This window comes from Panthera onca, chromosome B3 (assembly GCF_046562875.1).
Source record: "Panthera onca isolate mPanOnc1 chromosome B3, mPanOnc1 haplotype 2, whole genome shotgun sequence".
Classification (NCBI taxonomy): Eukaryota; Metazoa; Chordata; class Mammalia; order Carnivora; family Felidae; genus Panthera; species Panthera onca.
In genome coordinates, this window is record NC_138344.1 from 122,646,247 (window position 1) to 122,668,322 (window position 22,076).

At 38.2% G+C, this 22,076-nt stretch overlaps 1 protein-coding gene across 14 annotated transcripts in view; it reads left to right on the forward strand.

The window, feature by feature from the left end:
- Window positions 1–22,076, forward strand: part of NRXN3 (neurexin 3) — a 1,572,196-nt gene that overhangs the window by 600,727 nt on the left and 949,393 nt on the right. For 10 of the 14 annotated variants that reach the window (XR_013556003.2, XR_013556004.2, XM_060620422.3 and 7 more), the window contains 2 exons: window positions 1,003–1,206; window positions 7,177–7,203. Coding sequence is in view for 12 of the 14 variants with exons in the window: in XM_060620422.3 (XP_060476405.2) it covers window positions 1,003–1,206; window positions 7,177–7,203 (231 nt within the window). In the remaining 2 variants the exon portion in view is untranslated. The remainder of the gene's footprint in view (window positions 1–1,002; window positions 1,207–7,176; window positions 7,204–22,076) is intronic. The other 4 variants (XM_060620435.3, XM_060620437.3, XM_060620438.3 and 1 more) reach the window with 1 other exon arrangement.

The window sequence follows — 22,076 nt, forward strand, 5'->3', positions numbered from 1 at the left end:
GTGCTGGATACTGAGCCCAGTGACAGGTTGGCTTCATAGGAATGTGAGTGATCATTTCTGTGTTCTCTAAAAATATTTGCTAAATGAATGATTGAACAAATGCACATTTTGAGCAGCATGGTGTTGTAGAACAGGTCCTGGCTTTGGTATTGGACATACTGGCTTAAAATCCAGGCTGTCTGACTTTGAGATGTTAACATCTGCCTTCAAGACCCTTGGTTTTCTATTCAAAGTAGGAATGATAGATCCACGTTGTAGCATTAAGTGAGATGATAACATAATGGGGTGGAGTGGGAGGAAGGGGGCTCCTAATCAAAGTGCTTGGACTAGAGAAGCATCAGATTAGGTAGAGTTTCTTCCTCATAAGAGTGCTATTTGAATAAAATGACTGACTGACTTTCAGGGTGTCATTATTTTTGTTGTTGTTGTTCTAGCTCTAGTTCTGTAGATCCTCTTTGAATGGGTGAAGCAAACTCGTATAGTGCCTGGCCACTAGGGCTGTTACAGGACCAGACCTGGGCTGCTGCTCTTTCCTCCTAGAAGCTCTGGCAAATGTCTGTTTGCTGTGCTGGTTAAAAATTTCTGTTTTCCTCATATTCTTCATGAAATACTTCCAGGAGTCTAAGTTTTGTTTAATGCATTTTTGTTTTGTCTACAGCACGTAGAATTAAATTATTACTATTTGTGGGGGCATTTATACATTTACAAAACATCTTCATATCCATTATTTCATTTGGCACACTTGCTAAGTCTGTGAACATGGTAGGGCAGTGACCAGTGCCACTGTATGCCTTTTAAAGGCAAATAATGAAATAGAACCTCAGAGTTTAAGTGGTCTGCCCAAGGTCACATAGGTTAAAAGTGGCAGCACTGGAGGTCTGTCCAACACAGGTCACCTGACTGCAAATTTGGTGTCCTCTCCTCCCTACTCTACTTACCCTGGAAGCAAAGAGAAACTCTGATATCCTTTATCCTGACATTCTCCTCCATTCTTCTTTGCAGAGGCGTCCATCTTGAGCTATGATGGCAGCATGTACATGAAGATCATCATGCCCATGGTCATGCACACTGAGGCAGAGGATGTGTCCTTCCGCTTCATGTCCCAGCGAGCTTATGGGCTGCTGGTGGCTACTACCTCCAGGGACTCTGCGGACACCCTGCGTTTGGAGCTGGATGGGGGGCGTGTCAAGCTCATGGTTAACTTAGGTATCGTATGAAGTACCCTCTGCCACTTCGTTTGGGCTTGTCTACCCTTTCTTTTCTGATTTTCATTGGTTTGATTGAATTCTTTGTTTGTTTCTTAAAAGTTAGCTGCTCACCTCTTGTTTAATAGATCAAGGATAAAACCTAACAGCAACAAACACCTTCTCCTTGTTTCTGCATGAGGTTTTGATGTCAATTTCTGGTTTCTGACAGTGGTGGTTTTTTTTTTTTTTTTACTAGATTATTTATTTTTTAAGTTTCCTTTCTTGGTTTTTTGGAACCGTTTAGCTTTGTGTAAAACACGCTACTTTGGTCCATCTTTTGATCAATCACATTGCCATTAAGTCCAACTCCTTGGTCACCACTCAAAACAGTCAAAGCTGAAGGCAGAGATAGGATAGCAAATGGAGGCAAAATGGAGGTTGGGTTTGAGAGAACTAAGCTTTGTGAGTAGGATGAGAGCTGCATTGTTTCTTTATCTACAATGACTATTCAAATGGGGAATTCTGGTGGCACTGGTATCTCTTCATACTTTAGCCTAGTGGGGAGGACAAGTCAGATTTTTTTCTGATGTCCCATTAAAGAAATAATCCTATAAGTTTATAGAGTCTCTGACATGTAGAAGGAGAATGTGGCTCCTGATATGTATCCTCTTCTTCCTTCCTGACACTCTTACCCATTATCTAGCAGCCCCTTTTATAAAGATTGTCCTGTCACACTGTTATTCTCCAATTTATCTGCCCTCCTCATGTAATACATATCAATTTTTCCTTAGTATTTAAAAATTATGACAGTTTTAAATTTGCAGCTTTATTGTTCTTCCACTGCAATTACATGTAACATATACTTTGGGAACTCCCCTCCTGATGGCCTCACATTCTCTCCTGCTACTGACCTTCTTGACTGGATTCTAATTGATCTTCTATGGAGAATGGGGACCTCTTGATTTCTGGAAGGAAAGAAACCAACCTCATTTCTACTCAGTAGAAAGTCAGTGCCCTATGTCAGCAGGATGAGTAGTATGGCTGAGTTCAAGCTTCCTAAGCTATGGATTTATTTGGGTATATAGTATATGTTTGGATACAGAGCTCCTTCTTAAGATTCCAGTGGAATGGGTTGTCAGAGGCACGGAGAAGACATGATGAACAAATGTACCAGACACAAGACCATATAAAACCTTAGATGGCCTAGTGGGAAGGTGGGATTTGGAATCGATACCAGTCTTACCTGCTGTCAGGTCAACTGGTTGTACTTGGAAAATGCCTACACTACAATCCTAAATATCTCTAGGACACAGAGGACTGTTTTGAGCAGTGGCTTTAGTTATGTCTCTTTTTTTCCTTCCAATTTGCAGCTTTTATAACACTATGCCCTTTTTCTTGTCCAACCTCATTTGATTTCTGTTGTTAGTGTGTCTCTTGGGTTTTTTTGTTGTTGTTGTTGTCGTTGTTGTTTGTGTATGTGTGTGTTTGGTTATTTTTTTTTAATTTTTTTTTTTTTTTGCTGGATCTTTGTGTTCTTGAGTTTTTAATTCTCCCCACCATCAACCATGGTAAATCAAAAGATGGTATTCAACCCTTCAAAGGCCCAAAGCCTGCGGCCCGCATAGCAAACAGCCTTGAGAACAGAGTGTACTGAGCAGCCTGCAGGGGCTGGCAATACCCCTGTCCCTTTCACCTTCCCTTCCCTACACCATCGTCCCTACCCCCATCAAAGCAACAAAAGAGCGTGTATGACCTAAAACCAACAACCAGTAGCTGATTGTCTACTTCTCTGAAAAATAGCAGAAGACATTTTGAAAAAATAAAAAAAAAACAAAAAAATGAACCTAATGACTTAAATAGCTTACAGAAAAACATGATGACAATTCTTAACTCTGCATGTTTCAGAGCAAGAGAGAACCATATATATAAGGATGATTAGCCCCATGGGGCCCTGTGGAAATGTATACTGTCTTTAAACAGAAAATATATTTTTCTTCTTAGACGTTGTTTTGTAAAGATGAGAAAGCCAATGGTGGTAGGTCTTACATCTTAGGAGGAGAGATGGGATGGAGGAAGATAAAAAGGGATGAGGAAGGAGTGGACAGATTCTCTTACACACACACACACACACACACACACACACACACACACACACAATCAGAGGTCCCATGTGTATTCCTAGAAACCGTTATTTTTCTGTTTTAAACTCTGCCTCAACTATGAGAGAAGTGCTTCTCAAGGAGACTACTTGACTTCTAGCACACACTCAGTCTAGCTCCTCTGAGGTAGAGATATCTTAGGCAAAACAGAGTAGGAGAACCTTGTGCTTTTCAGAAGCAATAGTGACTTCTTTTTCCCCTGAAGAGTAGGATTCATCACAATGACTGGTTTGAATTTCTTTAACTTTCTTTCAAACCTAACTTGAAAAACCTCACTGAAATTCCCTGTGCTTATGTATACAAAACTGTTCACATCCATGCTTCATTTAAAGGTTCTTCTTCCCTTCCCTCCCCAAATATACTCCTTTATGAATGTTTTCTCTCCTTATTATGAATTTATTTTTCCCTTTTCATTGGAAGAGGGAAGAAAGCATCTCTAAGTAGGGTTTGCATTCACATTTATTCCACAAGAATTAAATTCAACCTGATCAATTTGTTCACCATTTCAATTGTGTCTCTTTTGTAGCATATGCTCAAATGATATTACAGTTTATTTCAAATTGGTCACACATATAAGCTCATAATATAAAGTCTAGTATGTATATATTTCTCTGATGTAATGTATCCATCTCCTAAATGTCAAGGAGACTAGGCTTCCCTGAGGGTCTTGATCTCTGAAGACAGCAGATGTGGTAATAGCTGGTGTTGAAAAAGGTCCTACAACACTGCACATTCTTAAAAGTTGAGAGATTGGCTACTGATCAATCATATTTTGATCTCTTACAATTAAAACATATAATAATTTCATTATCATAGTATATTTAAAGATTTAAAAACCTTATTTCAGTCGCCCAGTAACTTTATGAGATAAATCATGCAAATGTTTTTATGCTTACTTTTACAGATGTGAAACAAAGAAATGTTTGACTTTTCAAAGCTAACATAAAAAGTTGGCATTGGAGTTGAGCCTAGAACCTGACTTTCTAAAATGCTGGATCAACATGGGTTATCTGTTATCCCCACAGCTCAATACTGTGGATCAATGACGTGGTGGTCTTGATGACTGCTTTCGTGATGGTTACCTTTTAAACACGCACAGAGGGAATCTTTTTTCCTTAGTGTCTGGTTTGAATTGAGCCATATGGCTGAAAAGTCAGTCAGTATTGACACCTCATTTGTGGCCCTTAGAATCCTCAGCAGAATGCCAGCAACGCTTCTTCAGTGGTGGAGGCTCATAGGGAGACTCATGCAGTTTGGTTAATTGCATTCCAATTCTCCAGATGTTCTCTCTGGCAACAAAGACTTATTGACTGCCATTTACTCTGTGCATTGTTGAAGACACATTCACCTCTTCCGTGCTCTCAACCCAAATCTCATCAATCTAGAAAATAATTTCTCTTCATTTACTAAAATAAAATAGAAAAACCTAAATTAAACATAATGAACAGCACAGACATACACAGACATGCATATACCCCTCAGATACCTTGCCAAGGCTAAGGCAGAGGTAGAACTTTGGCTGCTACTGAAGAGAGATGTAAAGGATGTTGCTTTCCCAACCCAGTTCCCATGATTCACTTTTCATTAAAAAATACACCCTCACTATCAAGACCACCTTCTCAGAGCCTATGAGCAAGGCACTGGGGTACATATTTTTTTCCCCTTGAACTACTTATTCTTCAAGCAAAGAATCAAAATAACCCATCCCTTCTTGACTTGACCAGTTGTCTACCATCTTGAAAGCTCCAGTTCCTCACATTGGTTTAGAGACACCATTCAGTTCATGGAACCATTTGAGTGTAGCCAGCACCTCTCCCTAAACCAGGTCCTTGTCTAAGAATACAATCTTCAACAGCATAAGAATCCAAAGAAGAGAACCACTTCTTATTTATAGCTCTCAGGTTTGCTGCTTTAGGCCCACTCTTTCTCTTCCCTTCTCTCTTAAGCACGTGCATACACCTGTTTCTCCTGTCTCCTTAGTACATTAGGAAGGGACATCTCTCCAGCTTCGCCTGATGGTAGGTGCAACGGGTAGCGGAAGCCCCACCCCTTCCTCCCTACTTGCCCTCCTCCTTCCTAGTCCTCACCAGGGGCATGGCCTCCTCTGTTTGGTGATCGTACCGGTTGCTCCAGGGCTGTTTGCTCCCACTTTTCTGTTGCGGTTGACGACACATGACAAACCTAACCGCACGAAACCAAACCCAGATTTTTCTCAAGAGATGTTCTTCGGGGGAACAAATAAGCATCCTGCCTCCTTCCTCAGAATGAGTGGGTGTCATATATTTCTCCTCTCTGGATTGCACACAGTTTCATTCTGCCCTGTCCTTTGCCACTGGTTCCTTTTTCACTTGCTTTCTTAAAATCGTTTACTTTGGGAAATTCAAATGGTGGCATTATCCATGAAGAGTCCTCCAAACTATTGGTTCAACTTTAGGCAGAGGAGCTCAGTTTCTAACTAATTTTCCCTGTAACTTTTTTTTTTCCTTTTCTTGTTTTACTTCTACTTTTTAGTATCTAGCTTTAAACTAATTGATATTGGAATTCCCACATGATATATCAAATTTATCTTCAACTGGGCAACTTTGTAACAATCAGACATTTTTTAACCATTCTACCTAATCCCCTACCAATAAACATTGACTCTACTCAAAACCTTTTGTGCTGGGTGTCCACGACTCTAAAGACATACTAATAAAAGGATAGATACTCTGATCTCTGGCATAGGATACCCTGTCTGGTTACCAGCACTGGAAAATTAGCCACCCTTTCTTCCCTTTCCTTCCCATTAAACAATAAAAAAAAAGAATTTTCTCCCCTCAAGATGCAGAATCATAGAATGAAATAGGTAGGATGTCAAAGGTGCCTGAGACCTCCTCCCCATATACCTGTCTCGCCTTCTCCTTGAATGCTATAGGCACGTGATTTAGTCTGAGCATTCAGGCAGGAAGACGGAGATGGGCTTCATGAGTGGGTTGGTCTGGGAGCCTTTGAAACAATAGCAGAGAAACCAGTCAATTGTATTACCATCATACAGCTCCTTTTACCCTACACCCAACCCCACCTCTCTAAAATCTGGGATGGGTGTTTGTGCGGTTAGCTGTTTGCAAGTGGCCATTTTATGACAGGAAATGACCAGGTGGTATTAACCCTTTCCTTATATCTAGGGATAACGGCAGCTCTGCCTACGCAAATTTTTAGAGCATCTGGGGCCCAAGCAAAGAAGAGGGTGGCGGGAGTTTGTTTTTAGAAAAAGAGAAAGGGTTAAATACTACACTGAGAAACTTCATGAACAAATCTTTTAAAAAATTAATATGTCAGATTGGTAATATATCTTTGGAATACTAATACAAAAATTGTGTCAATGCTACTTTTAAAGACAAATTTTGAGAAAAATCATTATGGGGGCAATAGAATATAACCTGCATTTGGTGGGGAAATTTTTGCATCATTTTCCAAGTTGAGCAAAATTAATATTTCAAAGTTCAGGTTTGAAATACTTTATATAAATGAATAGGTTTTTGAAAAAAAAAAAAAAAAGGAACAGCATATTCGGTGTCTATTGTGGATATATATGTATATCAGTATATATCTCTATACATATGTGTATATATATATGTGTGTGTGTGTATATATATATGTATCCAACTTTACTAAATAATATACTGTACATATACACCCACCCTTAAACTTGTACATACTATATATATATAAAATGGCCACATTTCTTGCGTGTGTCTGTCCCCGGAAGGGTGGACTGATTGTTTTTGGATGTCTGCAGCTGTTACCTTGAAGGATGCGATTTCATCTTTCATTTATTTTTCCCCATCTAGACTGTATCAGGATAAACTGTAACTCCAGTAAGTTTTCCCTCAAGTTTCATTTTGTTCTTAAAAAAGAAAAAAAATTGGCTTTATTTTGTTTACTGTTTTATGAGCTGTTTTTTATTTGAATTATTTTATGTTCTGACTATGGAGTTGTGGGGGTGGGGGAGCTGGGGTTGACCAGATGAAGGGCTGGTGAGGGTAATGGGCTGAGTGTGGCTCAGGGCTTGGTTTCTGAACTGGGGCGGGTCCTCTCTTCTTTCCTTGCATTTGCTTTTTATGCAGAAAAGGAGGAAAGGGCACCTGTATAAGCAAACAACTTGAAAATGAAATAAATGGTAATTTGTTGTTTTGGGGAAATAATCCTCAAGGGTGGACCAAAAAAAAAAAAAAAAAAAAAAAAAAAAAAAAAGAGCAACCAGAATGCACTTCTCCACTACCAAAAGCTTCAGAAAATAATGGCAAAGTTCATGACCCAGAAGGTGACTGCCAACTCTGACGTTTCTTTCCTGGCATTTATCACTGTAGGGATTTTTTTTCTCAGAGGGTAGGCAAAGCATTGTTCTTGGTGATAATGTAACATTTTAACCAAAGACTCGAGACACAGTCTGGCTCTTCTGAATGAAAAATTGCAGCCTATTATTTTTACTTTACCCCATTCAAATATTCTGGTTCTTGAAGAAGAGTGTTAATGAAGTGCAGGCTGAATATTATGTGTTTCTTCTTCTGCCTCACAAAGGAACATTAACTGGAGTCATGAGGTAGGAGAATAGGAAGAGGAAGAGGAAGGATGGGCAGAAAGAATGTTTAGTTGATAAAATAAATGAAGGAAGAAATATATTTTGAGTCTTATAGTATATCAGTTAAGACAAATAACTAAGGTAATTAGGGTAATTGGCTATAATAAACAATCCCAACATTTTAATGGCTTGACAAAAGAAAGATTTATTTTCTTGTTCAGGCAGAATTCAATACCAGTGACAGCTCTCTTCAAAGACATAATTCAGGCATCTAGGATTCTTTTATGACCTGGGTCTACCACTTTGGAGTTCTTCACTTCCAGCCATATCCATAGGGTAAAGAAAAAGAGCTTGGATGGTTATGCATTGTGTTTTTATTGCCTTGCCTGTAAATGATGTATACAGTATATTACTTCTGCCCATATGTTGTCAGATATGACTCCATCCAAAATGCAAAAGGAAGTTGGGGAATATGGTTGTCCTGTGGACCCAGGAAGACAAAATTAGATTAGTTCAGCATCTAACACACATAATTCTCAGTATTATCTCTTAATTTTTTGCTTCTTTTCTTACTAGGGTCTTTCTGTAGGAAAAAAATAAAAAGGAAATAATTCAACTTTTATATTTACTTGTTTGTTCCATCACATTAGATATTTTATAGGTGCTACTAGTTTAACTAACCCTCTTTCTTGGGAGATTATTTCATCAGGATGACAAAGTAATAAAGTCCAAATCCACTTTCTTTTTGTCTTTTTTTTTGGGGGGGGGGAGGGGAGGGAAATGTTCCATGTAAATTAACAAAAGAAATATAAAAAAAATCGATATAAACAACCACTTCCTGAAGTAGAGTGCTTTATGCTTGTCTTGGCGTCACTTTCAGCTAATTTAAGCAGCGTCCTATTTTGCTGTGTTTAAACATTTCTAATTAGCCAGAAATTTCTCATGATATTTAGATCATTAAAGGCCTAATTGAAACATCCTTTTTTTCTAAAGACTGGTGTTTTCTCTTTCTTTTAAGCAGCTTTATTGAGATATAATTTCCATACCACAAAAATCATCCACTGTAAGCTTACAATTCAGTGATTTTTATTCAATTTATAGAGTTGTCTAGATACCAGCACAATCAAATTTTAGACCATTTCCATCACTTCCCCCAATTTCCCTCCTGTCCATTTGCAGTTACTCCCTGGTCTTACCCTTAGCCCCAGACAACTACCAGTTTGCTTTTATCTCTATAAATTTGCCTTTTCTGGGCTTTTCATATAAATGGAATCATATAATATGCAGTCATTTGTGTCTGGCTTCTTAAAAAAACATATATACATATATATATATATATAACAAAAAACAAAAAAACATATATATATGTACATACATACATATAACAAAAAACCATATATGCATATATGCATACATATACACATATATGTGTGTGTGTGTGTGTGTATATATATATATATATATATATATATGAAAAGTTTTTTTCATTCGCTTAATATTTAGAAGGAAATAAGATGGAGCTGAGCATGAAGGTGGAAAAATCTCATTCAAGGTTGAATCTGGCGTCTTCTGGCATAGATGCCTATTTGCAGAACAGAGAACTGAGGTAGTTATTTGATCAGAATATCAGGATTTGCTTTTTGTGCTCTATCCAGACTTTATCTTGTAACTAATTCCACATATTCCATCTGATCAGCCATGAAAAGTCATCGTAAGACAAGTTCCAGAATTCTTTCTTCTAGGAAGACAATACCTCTTCTCCAGGTCATATATGCTAGCAGGTTTTCTAAACCTGATAAAAGATTTTCTATTCAGAGCCACCAAAACCATCACTGAGAGGAAATATGTCAGCAAAGATGTGTTCCCTACTTTGATCACAGTATAGAAAGAGTATAACTAGTTTTAGTTCAATATTTAGATAAAGAGCCAAGATTGGATTTTGGAAATCAACTTTGAATTCTTAAGATAAAGCTTTAACATACCAAGGAAGTTAATTTTGGCTTGAACATGAGAGAATATATAGTGCCCACTAACTGAACAGTGGTTGAATAGAAACAAAGGAAAATAAAGCGTGAGTCCTTTAATCTAAGCTCTTTAGTGCTGAGGCATGTAGATGTGTACTGAGAGTAGTATAGAGTCACAAAGTAAGAGTGTTACATTTTCTTAAAGTTAATTTTAATTGTTGATTTGGAGTAAAACCTTGAATTGAAACTAAAGTGATATATTATGCAGAAGAATGCAAATAAATGTGAATCCTATTTAGTTCATGAATTTTATGTTATAAGAAAAACTAAGAGTCAAAGACATGTCATTTTTATTATGTATCTTCTCTTTTCCATCCCTGGCATTATTGGCACTTGGGTGGAAAAGTACGAGAAGGCTATGCAACTGAAACCGGTACAGGTAATCAGAACCCCTAAACTCCTCTCCCTGTGGACTAGATGTCAGAATTCATAGTTCACTCTATTATAGGATCTCAAGTTGTTTCCATGATAGGCGTGCAGATCTTTCTTCTTAAGCAGTTTTTGGGATAAGGTTGATTTGTATCCTGAGTTTGAGAGAGAGGAATTTTCCTCTTTTCTCTCAGTCTTGTCTGCAGGTGTCATTTCAGTAGAAGTCAGAGGGTGTTATTGCTTACATTTCAAAGCAGAGTTTCCCCTTACCCCTTGAAGGGACATGCTGAATCAAACTTTGACCATGTTTGAACGTGAGGTTGTGAACTTTTGCAGTAATTCTTTTTTTTAGAATGCCTGTCCCCTGGAAAGTCAGGTAAGATACAGAATGACATCATCTATGGGATTTTGTTTTTCTTCATCTGCTGCCAAACATTTGGGGAAATGGCTGTTTCCAGGGGTTGGTGTAACACCCTTTTTAATGGAGAAAAGAGCATGGAAAAGAAGGATGATCTAGTATAAGGAGAAACATTGGGCCAGGATAGAGGACAGTGATCTTGAGAGAAAAGCCTCTTCTTTTGGACTTTGTTGGCTGGTCCTTCTGTCAGTGACTTTGGCCCACCTCCATGCTGAGGGTTTCCAAGAAGAAGAAACATTGTTTTTAAAACAGCTTCTCTACCTTCCTTCCTCTCTTTGTCTTTTCCAGTTCCTTGTCTTTCCCCCTGGTATCTGTGGATATACTTATCATTACTCATTCTAAATCTTGCTACCCCTGCTTTCCAAATCCTCCAAGAATACCACATCATAAATTCTTCTCTGGCTTCTATCACCAAACATATATTAGTGTACGAATCAAGGTCTTTGGCTGAAATTGGGACATTGTTGGATTTGGTTCAGTTGGCTGGATTATTCAAAAACATATAAGGAAATTCCAGCTTAGAACATACTTTAAAATAGCAAAAGATCAACAGAGTTGGCAGGCATCATGGTGATTGAACTGTTGGGTGGCCTGAAGCACTGCTAAAGAAAACAGGGATGCTTTCTGGGGAATTTCTGGAGGAAATCACTTGTTCCTGTGGTTTCAGTTCTTTGAGGCTGGCAGCACCCTAAGAACCATGCAGTTTCGAAACAGGTATGGACTTCTTATTGGTCTCATGGATGTTTGCTCAAATCAAAGTATGGAAAAAGGTTTGTTGTTCTTTACCTTGTCTGATTCTGACTCTGCCGTACTATTTCCTAGCCCCTAATTTATTCTCTCCCTTTCAAGCCGTGCACAGCATAGCTTGAATAAACATAGTGGACTTACCTTAATTATGTATGAATTTAGCATGAGTGTATTTCATGAACACATATAAATGAATATCAATTTCATTCTTTTGGTTTTTTTTGTCTCTCTGTTCTCTGAAAGGCTAATTCCTCTGTGCATGGTCATTTTCTCAATCTTTCTAAAAAGATTCACCTGGAAATCGTGAGTTTGTGTACATTCCTAGCTATTGAGGCAGACGTAGAACCCCCTCCTCCAACTACTTTGAACTTGAAGTCTCAATTTATCTCTAACAAGGTTCGTTTTTTCTTCTCAGACGTAAAGGAGAAAAAAAGTAGAGTGCCATGCAAAAAAGTATATTGACCTTAAAACACTTGAGTGTCGCACTGTAATCATGTCAGAGAACAGCTTTGGTAATCCTGTCCACTTCCATAGACTCTGTTATCTTCGGAACATCATAGAAATGCACAATTATATAAGAGCTGTATGCAGATAACATCACAAGGATATGATACCTCCAAGTCATACCTCTGAAGGCCACTAGTATTTACTAAATATTCCTTCTCTTGCACCTGCTTGCCTAGCGCCTGGTTTTTGCCTTTTGCGTTAGCTTCTGTGCCTTAGTCTGTTTTTAAGCAGACTCAATTTCCAGTGTTTTGGCCAAGTCAACAGCGTGTGGGTGTTTCTTGCTTAATTTAGGCATAGCTTAGTGAACTGCAGTTTTTTAAGCTAGACTTTCATTTTTTTTCACTTCCTTTTTCTCTTTCTTCCCTCTGTATGTTATCAGTCTATGTGGCTTTATCTTTAGGTCTGGTATATCTAGAAATTCCAGAGCTGACTTGTTTAGCTCATCTCTTTAATTCAGAAATTCATACCTCAGGTCACCCAGGAAGGCTCACTTCTTCACTATTAAAAGTTTTCTGAGAAGGAAATTCTAGAACCCTCTTTGGTATTTGTTCCAATATTTGGATAATCTACCTGCTAGTCATTTGCCTGGCCATATCACTTCTCTTAGAGTTTTAGCGGAGATGGAAAATCACAGAGCAAGATCTTCTATATGAAAATGTATTGTGTATCAAACTCTCAACATCACACCTGAGATTCTATTTCCATACTAAATGATTATGCTTACTTTTCTACTCTTCTCAAAATCTGATTTAAAAAAGTATATATAATTTTGTTTCTCTTTGGAATGTTTTATATTTTTTATAATGTAAAAAATTGTACTGGAACAAATGTAAAGTAGAAATTCTCACTGTCATCCCTATTCCTAGAGTTCAAATTCTCTTTCTCAGAGGCAACCAGAATTACCAGTCTTTTGTATATTCTCTCAAAGATAATCTATGAGTATACAACATAGAGTTGTAACCATATTGTACCCCTCCTCTTTTCCCTCCTTGTCCTTCTTGACACGGTATTAACACATTCTTCTGAATCTTGTCCTTTTTCACTTAAAATGTTCTAGGGACTGTTTCATCTAAGAATATTAAGGTTTCCTTTGTCATTTTTTTTTTTAACATTTTTCATTTTTGAGAGACAGAAACAGAACATGAGCAGGGGAGGGGCAGAGAGAGAAGGAGACACAGAATCTGAAGCAGGCTGCAGGCTGTGAGTGGTCAGCACAGACCCCTATGTGGGGCTTGAACCCACCAACTATGAGATCATGACCTGAGCTGAAGTTGGATGCTTAACTAACTTAGCCACCCAGGTGGCCCTCCTTTATTCTTTTTAATAGTAACATAATACTGCATTTTATGGAGATACTATAGTTGATTAAATCAGCACCCTGCTGATAAGCATTTATTTTTATTACTAATGTTTTTTAGCTTTTCACTACTACAAAAAGTAAGAAAATGCGTGTTTTTGTTTGTTAGTCTTTGTGTGTATGTACATGATTATCTATTGGATAAATCCCTAAAAGTGGAACTAACTAGGTCAACAGATAAGTGCATTACAAAAGGTGATAGATATTGCCCAGTTGTCCTCCAAAGAAGTTGTACAGATTTACATTTCCACCAGCTATATCAGCTATAAATGAATGTTTGTTTCCCCTTACCCTTGCCAAACACTGTATAATCACGCTTTTTATTCATTTTCTCAAAACAGCTGTTTAAAATGTTGCTGTCACATATTCCATTGAGAGCCACTGTCACCCATACATCTTTTCCATCCATCCTCTCCTTCAAGTGTATGGAGGGACCCTTGTTATTAGAAACTTTGGTGAGGACTTAGCCCAGAAATCTTTCAACGCAAATATACTGCAGCAGTATTTCACATCTTGTTTTTGTTTTTAATCTTGTTTTTGTTTTCTAGGAAGCAGGGGTGTTGTAGAAAGATGGCAATGTGTTATGGTAATTCTGTGTGATTTCCCTCTTATACTCCTGTTTATCTACATTAGAATCCCAGCAATGAGGTGCTTTAGTGCAATTACCAAGAGCAAGGAGGAATCTGGAACCAAATAGCCTGGGTTTAACCTTTGTCTCTAACACTAATGATCTATGGGTCTTTGGACAATTTACTTCAGCTCTCAGTTTTCTTAGTTGTAAAATGGGCATGATTATAGGATCTGCTTCTCTGAATGAGAACAGAACCTAGAACATAATATGTGCTATATGTGTGGTGGTGGTGATGATGATTAATACTGTCATAGTATTATGGCTGAAAAGATGATCTTTTGATAACTATCCTTGTCCAGGAATGGATAGCTACATATTCCTAAAACCGTACTTGGTAGCTTAATAGATGCCCGTAAATTAAGCATCCTACTGTCTCCAGTCAGTTACTCAGGACAATAGTAAACACTTCAAGGCCATCAGAGTTGCATTGGATTTTGCACCAGTAACATTACTAATAAGACTATTGATGAGACCATTGTGAGGTCATACTGGGATTTTTTTTTCCATTCATTGCATTTTGATAAATAAAAACTTGATCTTAACCCAAAACTAATGAAAATACTTTGACTTCATGAGTTCTTCTGTGTTTGTTTCTGGGAGTTTAACATCATTTTAAAAAAAGCACTTAATAGTGTTCTAAAATGAAAATATTATCTGTAAAATGTACAGGTCTGATTAGATGATATCATCACATTTGTGACTTTAATAACATCTAATATCAAGTTCATATACTCTAAATGGGAACCAAAATAAAATCTAATCAGAGAAGTAAGAGCTTTTGCAGCAAGGGTATAGATTTCTGGCTAAAACATTACTGTCTGTTCAACTTCCATGGCACATTCCTGTTATGGCTTTAAAAGTCAAATTCATGCAGACCATAATTAGAAAGGAGAGCTAGTTCACCAAGAGGAGAAAAGAGTCACCCTCTTTTTAGGAGATCTGGTATTTTAGTTTCAACCAGTTTGTTGAAGCCTAGTGTGATGAATCAATATGTTAAAGATTCACACCTGTACCTTTGGGTAACTAAAATCACACATATATGCCATACAAAGGCTGGTGGCTCAGTCGTTATCAGATCTGTATGTGATTCATATGTGATGCCCATTAATGGAAAAGTAATGACCATTTAGCAGTTAGAACTGCAGTACAATCCATCCCCAACTTCTAGGAATGTCCTTTGAGAGCCGATTAAAAGAGATACTAACAGAAGAAACTTCTCCTTCAGTGGCTTTAGCTAAGGCCACTTTTTCTCTGATTTAAAAATGGTCCCTGGGCTCTAGGATACAAATATATCACCTTTTGGTTTGCTTCTATTATGTAGTGAGCTCCTGGTTTAGAAAAGTCCACTAAGGACGGGGCTTTAACAGTTTTTGTTCATCTGGATTTTAGATGGGGTAAACAGATTGGGATCAAGTACCCAGTTAAAGAGTAGATAGGAAGCGAGAGTGACACAGTAAATTATAAATAAGTGGCTTCAAAAAGAGAGTGTGTTTTGTCTCATCAAAGGAAGAAGTAGAGGAAATAGCAGAAAAGAAGAAAACAGATTTAAGTTAACTGTTAACTCAAGTTAACTCAAGTTAACTCAAGAGTTAACTCAAGACCTCACAAAGTATAAGCAAAGTTAATAGAGTTATTGGATTCTAGGAAAGATTGCTAAATGAAGGAGTAAAGTTTCTCTAAGCATCTTAAAAATAGGCAAACACCTTGCAAACCTAGGAATGATCTTATGTGAACTACCCAGACAAGAGAGGCTATATAGACACCTAGAAGTGTTTACAAATCACAGTTCAGGCCATTGTACTTAATTGTGTTAAATTGGTGTCTGTAATTTGGACATATGTGCATACATATAGTGGTATCTTATGTCAGCACAGTCTGAAATTTTATGCTGATATTTGCCACTGTTTGATTTTCATGACCTAAAGCTACTTGGATATAGGATATGCTCAATAAATACTTAGGTCAGTGAGGTGATGAAATGTGCCCATCCCTCTACCTTAATTTATTATTTATATAAATACTCTTCGTAAAGGTACAAGCTGAAAAACTATGACTTTTTGTCTCATCATTGTAAAGGAAGAAAATTAACCAAAGAATGAATTTGGTCTCTTACCCTTGAAACCTAAAAGAATACATATTACTTTCTCTGTAAAATCAGAGATTCCAGAGAAAATGAAGATTTTGGTGAAGTCTTATTTGGCCAAGTTTTGGTTGAGATCAAGAAAATTTCATAAAGCAAGATAAATGTGTATTAGTAAATATTGTATGTTGTCACTCTTCCTTGTTATTCCAAGAACATTCATTGAGAGTTAACTGGATTTTAGATGTTGATGCCAGTTTTAGGGGTTTATACTATGGATTTCCAAGGAAAATGCAAAAGGAATGCTTATATATATATATTGGGCACCCTCCCCCTTGTTTTCATTTTCTTTTTCTCTAGAGAAATTGGAACTCAGGTGTATGTACAGATGGCTCCTGACTTACAATAGTTTGGCTTATGATTTTTTTTTACTTTATGATGGTGTGAAAATGATACACATTCAATAGAAACCATATTCTGCATTTTGATGTTTTCCTGGGATAGTGATAAGCAGTATGGTACTCTCTTGTGATGCTGGGCAGTGGCAGTGAGCCATAGCTCCCACTAAGCCATGCGGTCACGAGGGTAGATAAGCCATACACTTACAGCCATTCTGTTTTTCACTTTCAGCGCAGCATTCAATAAATTTCATGAGATATCCAACACCTTAGTGTAAAGTAGGCTTTGTGTTAGATGATTTTGCCCAACTGTAAGCAAATATTCTGAGCATATTTAAGGTAGGCTAGGCTAACCTGTGATATTTGGTAAGTTAGGTGTATTAACTGCACTTTCTATTTATAATATTTTCAACTTAATGATGGATTTATTGGGATGTTCACCCCATTGTAAGTTAAAGAGGATCTACATCTCTACAATCCTGGGGCATCTGGGTGGCTCAGTTGGTTAAGTGTCCGACTTTTGGTTTTGGGTCAGGTCATGATCTCAACAATTTCGTGAGTTTGAGCCCCACATGGGGCTCTGCACTGACTGTGTGGAGCTTGCTTTCGATTCTCTCTTTCTCCCTCTCTCTCTCTCTACCCCTCCCCTACTCATGCCGTCTCTGTCTCTCTCAAAATAAATAAATAAACTTAAAGAATTAAAAAAATCCAGATGAATTTCTCACAGATTTTGTTCAGGGATGGTTCATTTCAACATTTCAGTTCAACATAATAGTTTCTTTTCTTCACAATTCATTTGACCCTTGAACAGTGTGAGGGGTAGGGGTTCCAACCTCCTTGCAGTTGAAGACCAACATATAACCTTTGACTCCCCCAAAACGTTACTATTAATAGCCTGCAGTTGATCGGGAAGCCTTATTAATGACATAAAGAGGAGATTAACACATTTTCTATGTTATATGTATTATATACTGTATTCTTACAATAAAGTAAGCTAGAGAAAAGAAAATTACTAAGAAAATCATAAGTAAGAGGAAATATATTAACAGTAGTGTCCGAGAAAAAATCTGCAAATAAGTGGACCTGCACAGTTCAAACCCATTTGTTCAAGGGTCAACTGTATATGTGTATTCCTTGTGTTGAGGTCCTGGACACTGGTATCTGACCACTTGCTGGGAGCCAAGTGAGGTGAGTTCCTGCTCTCCTTTCAACACCAAATATTTCAGACACTAATTCTGAGTAAGAATGGTGTTTGTTTTCCTTTCTACTTTTGTACAATTTCTTTTTGTACTCTAATCCATTTTATTTATCTAATACACAATAAGATTTACAAGGTGACAAGTTTAATAAGTATTAGTGTTAGGCACAGTTTATATTTTGAAAGTTAGGAAGGGCCACTTTATCAGTGATCTGTAAGATGTGCTAACATTATCAACCAAACTCTGCATTCCTGTTTGGTGAGAAGATAAATAAATCAATGGGCATACATCCCTTTCATTGTTCCTAAAAATGCATATGTATGTGTGCATGTGTGTGCAGGTCTGTGTGTATTCTAGCAGGTGTCAGTTACATGTTACAGAGGAGAAGGTTTAATTTGAATTGTTTCCAGAACAATTAGCCACAAAGTGTAAGTCTACCTATTGATTCAGAGCATCTCAACAAACACAGTTTTTCTCAACTTTAGCACCAATTTTGGGAAGAAAACTTAGAGACCAGGAGTTGTTGCTTTTAAAAGAAATGGAGTAATTTGCTGGCTGTTCTGTTGACCAAGTGACTAAAATAACAGAGCTTTCTAACATAAAGATTATTGGAAGATAGGGAAATAAACCGTAAAGGGATATATAAATTTTCCTTCCAAAGATAAAGTTCAGAGTAAATCTGATTATATAATATCTGAACACTAAAAGATTACACCGTTATCACCAAAGCCTTGTGCTGGCACTTTGTCAGAAGCAGTGTTCAAGGTGGCCCCTGGAAGGGCCCTCATTAGGGAGTAGAAAGCAAGAGAAAACATCAAGGGGTAAAGGCAGGAGGTATGGAGTTTACTTATAATGATCTAAGTGTTCATCTTCCTGAATAGCTGATGTTACATTGCAGTAGAAAGAGGTTAAAAGGCATATGTGTTTGAGAAGAGAGAGAAAATGTATCAGAGATCATGTCTCCTGAAACAAAGTCCTGAATACTTATGAGCTCAGGATCTTCCCAAGAGACCTGCTGGAGCACATTTTTTAATATCAACATATTATAAGTGGGAAACCAAGGCTTATGGAATCCAAGTGCATCACCTCAGGTCTCAGAGTGATTAGTAACAGGCTTGAATCTTCATAAATTCCATTTTCTGATTCTTTCTTTAAAAATTTTTAATGTTTATTTTTGAGAGAGAGAAAGACAGGTGTGAGCAGGGGAGGGGCAGAGAGAAAGAGAGACACAGAATCTGAAGCAGGCTCCAGGCTCTGAGCTCTCAGCACAGAGCCTGATGTGGGGCTTGAACTCATGAACCACGAGATCATGACCTGAACCGAAGTCAGATGCTTAAACCAACTCAGCCACCCAGGTGCCCCTCCGCTTTCTGATGCATAATCAAATGAACATTCTATGTCACCTAAGTCACACTATCTTATAATGATACCACAGGACATTTTTTTTCTTCAGAATTAGTAAAAAGAAAAAAGAAGGGGTTAGGGACCACTGCAAAGGTACAAATTAGAGAGGATATTATGACCTAAACTCTTGGATGTGGTAGGAACAGCCACATAAATAGAATGAAATTTAGTTCTGAACCTTGGAGATGACAGAAATAATATTGGTATTATCCACAAGTGTGGGCAGGTTCAAATCTGTAGCATACACAGAGGGCTTACTCCTCTGTTGCAGGGGTAATAAAGAGGAAGAAAATTGGAAACACTGAAGGGAGAGGGAAGAAGGCCCCCTTATTTCCTGTGAGTCGGTTTCCTGTGATAGTCAGTCGGGGAGCCCTTTTCCTTCCTTCCATCCCCAGAACCTGAGGGAAAGGAACTACTCTCATGGCCGGAATGAAGATGCCCACAAGAGTGGGATGGCGAGAGCAGCAGGGACAAAAGGCTTGAAAGGAGCAAAAACAGCAGATGGCCCCAACAAATTTGTGCAGGACAGGCAAAGAGAAAGAGAAAGGGTGCACAATATCCCTTATGGAGCAGCAGAAGAGCAATGTGTCTTATCACTGTAGAAAAAAATCAGTATTTTTCTGATCTCCCAGAGAAAAAGAAAATGCAGAGGAAGATGAAGACAGTGTGATGAAGCCACTGGGCTAGGGAATGGTTAGAGAATGCTTACAACTGTCTTGTGAGAAGGAATTAATATTTGAAATTAAACTCACACGACGTACCTGTCAATAGTTGGAACGTTTAACTTAACTGTTTTACTCACGGATTGTTATTTACAGGCAAACCCTTTTGATGAAGGAACCCATTAAAAAAAAAAGGCTTACCAATTGTCAGGAATAGAAATGCTAGATATTGTAAGACCCAGGTACTTGTCCTTAGCTGAGTTTATCCACACCTTTACACACCTGGTGGAAAACAGAAGTGTGAGGATCTCACGATTAACATCTCAAAGGCATGAAAATTAAATACCAAGTGAAGACACTACTCCATTCTTTCCCCTCCAGATTTTCCCTGAACCATTTCCTCTGTCACAGCAAAAATGGATGCTAAGTCCATTCACGAGGACATATGCAATAAAATTTTGAAAAGCTTTGCTCTTATATAAAGTGCATCAACTTCACAGATGGCTACTAGTTTTAGTAAAATAATAGCAAAGATGGGGTGTTTTTTTGCATGCCAGGCATTGGGATGAGCAGTTTGCTTGCATAATCTTATTTAATCTGTATTCCAATCTTATAAAGTCGATGTTATCTTCATTTTAGAAATGAGAATTAATTATGCAAAATGCTTGCCCAGCTTAAGATTCAGTCTTTTTGATCCCAAAGCCACAGCTGCTCGCCGTGGCACATAGTGTCTCTTCTGCTTAGATGCTGCAATGTGCATGCTCAAATATAAGCAGTCTACCACCCAGGACAAATGCTGATGGTTCCCATGCAAGATGCCGTTCTAGTCACCAGTAGTTCCTGTCTGGTTTTTAGGTTAATCTTTCTGTAACCTTGACCTTTACCACACTCAGGCTTCCTTTCATCAGCTTTATGGGCATATTAGTGGCCCATTTTTGTTCATAACTAGTGTCTAAGGCACTGTTTAATTCTATGACTGAAAGTTCCTTAGCATTTAGGGATGCCTAGGGGATGAATTAGGAAGTATCATACAGGCATGGAGATGACTAAGAAGGGAGCAGTGCTAGAATGCTGTAAGTGATCATAGCTTAGTCATCTGTGTGCCCAGTGCTTTGTTGGCCATCCTTTTGTAATATTGGTAGTCCTTGTTGGTTTTTTTTTTTTTTTTTTTTTTGTCTCTGTTGTACTCTCGTACTCTCGTCTTAGCAAACAGATTGTGGTCACTCAAATTTCCTGAGGTCTCGTACACTTCTCTTCCTACCTTCATGCTTTCTCTTATGCTCTAGATAATGTTTCTCCCTGTGTCTGCCTGCCAACGGCTGCTCATCTTTCGTGACAGCTCAGGGATCACCACTCATGAGAAGACTTTCCTTTTACCCCAGGCATTTCCTTTTGTCCACCTCTAGGTTCCCAAAGTACTCAGAGTACACATCTTTCAGAACTTACCACATTGCTTTATTTGCCTCTCAGTGTGTCTCTGGAACCAATGACTGGACTCCTCACAGTTCAGGAAAATGTTCCATTTATCATTGTGTCTTCACTGGCTAGCACAGTGGCTGGCACGCATGTGGTTGGAATTAATGCACATTTATTGAGTTAATTAATAATGATACACTTGATGGCTTGACACTTTTGGCCACAGGAGAAATCCACGTGGATGAATACAGATTTCTTAGAGGAAAATTATTCGATGTTTACAAAGAGGGAAATCTCAGCAGATCATAGCTTACCATGATAAGGACATTTGTTCAACTCCTACAGAGAAAATATGCTTTTAGAAATCCTTACTACATACTGATTAGAAGGCTAACATTTAATGTGAGGAAATGTGATTTCAAAGCAATATGATTCTTCTTTTGCCTAAATGGTACTGGTTCAAAGAGATATTTAAGGGGGTTCCTGGGTGGCTCTGTCACTTGAGTGTCAAACTTTGGCTCAGGTCATGATCTTACAATTTGTGGGCTTGAGCCCTGCATTGGGATCTCTGCTGTCAGCCCGGAGCTTGAACCTGCTTTGGATTCTGTGTCTCCCCCCCCCCCCCCCACCTCTCTCTCTCTCTCTCTCTCTCTCTTTCTCTGTCTCTGCCCTTCCCCTGCTCATGCTCTCCCTCTCTCAAAAATAAACAAATATTGGGGCGCCTGGGTGGCGCAGTTGGTTAAGCGTCCGACTTCAGCCAGGTCACGATCTCGCGGTCTGTGAGTTCGAGCCCCGCGTCAGGCTCTGGGCTGATGGCTCGGAGCCTGTTTCCGATTCTGTGTCTCCCTCTCTCTCTGCCCCTCCCCCGTTCATACTCTGTCTCTCTCTGTCCCAAAAAAAAAAAAAAAAAAAAAAAATAAACAAATATTAAAAGAAAGAAAGAGAGACATTTAAGGC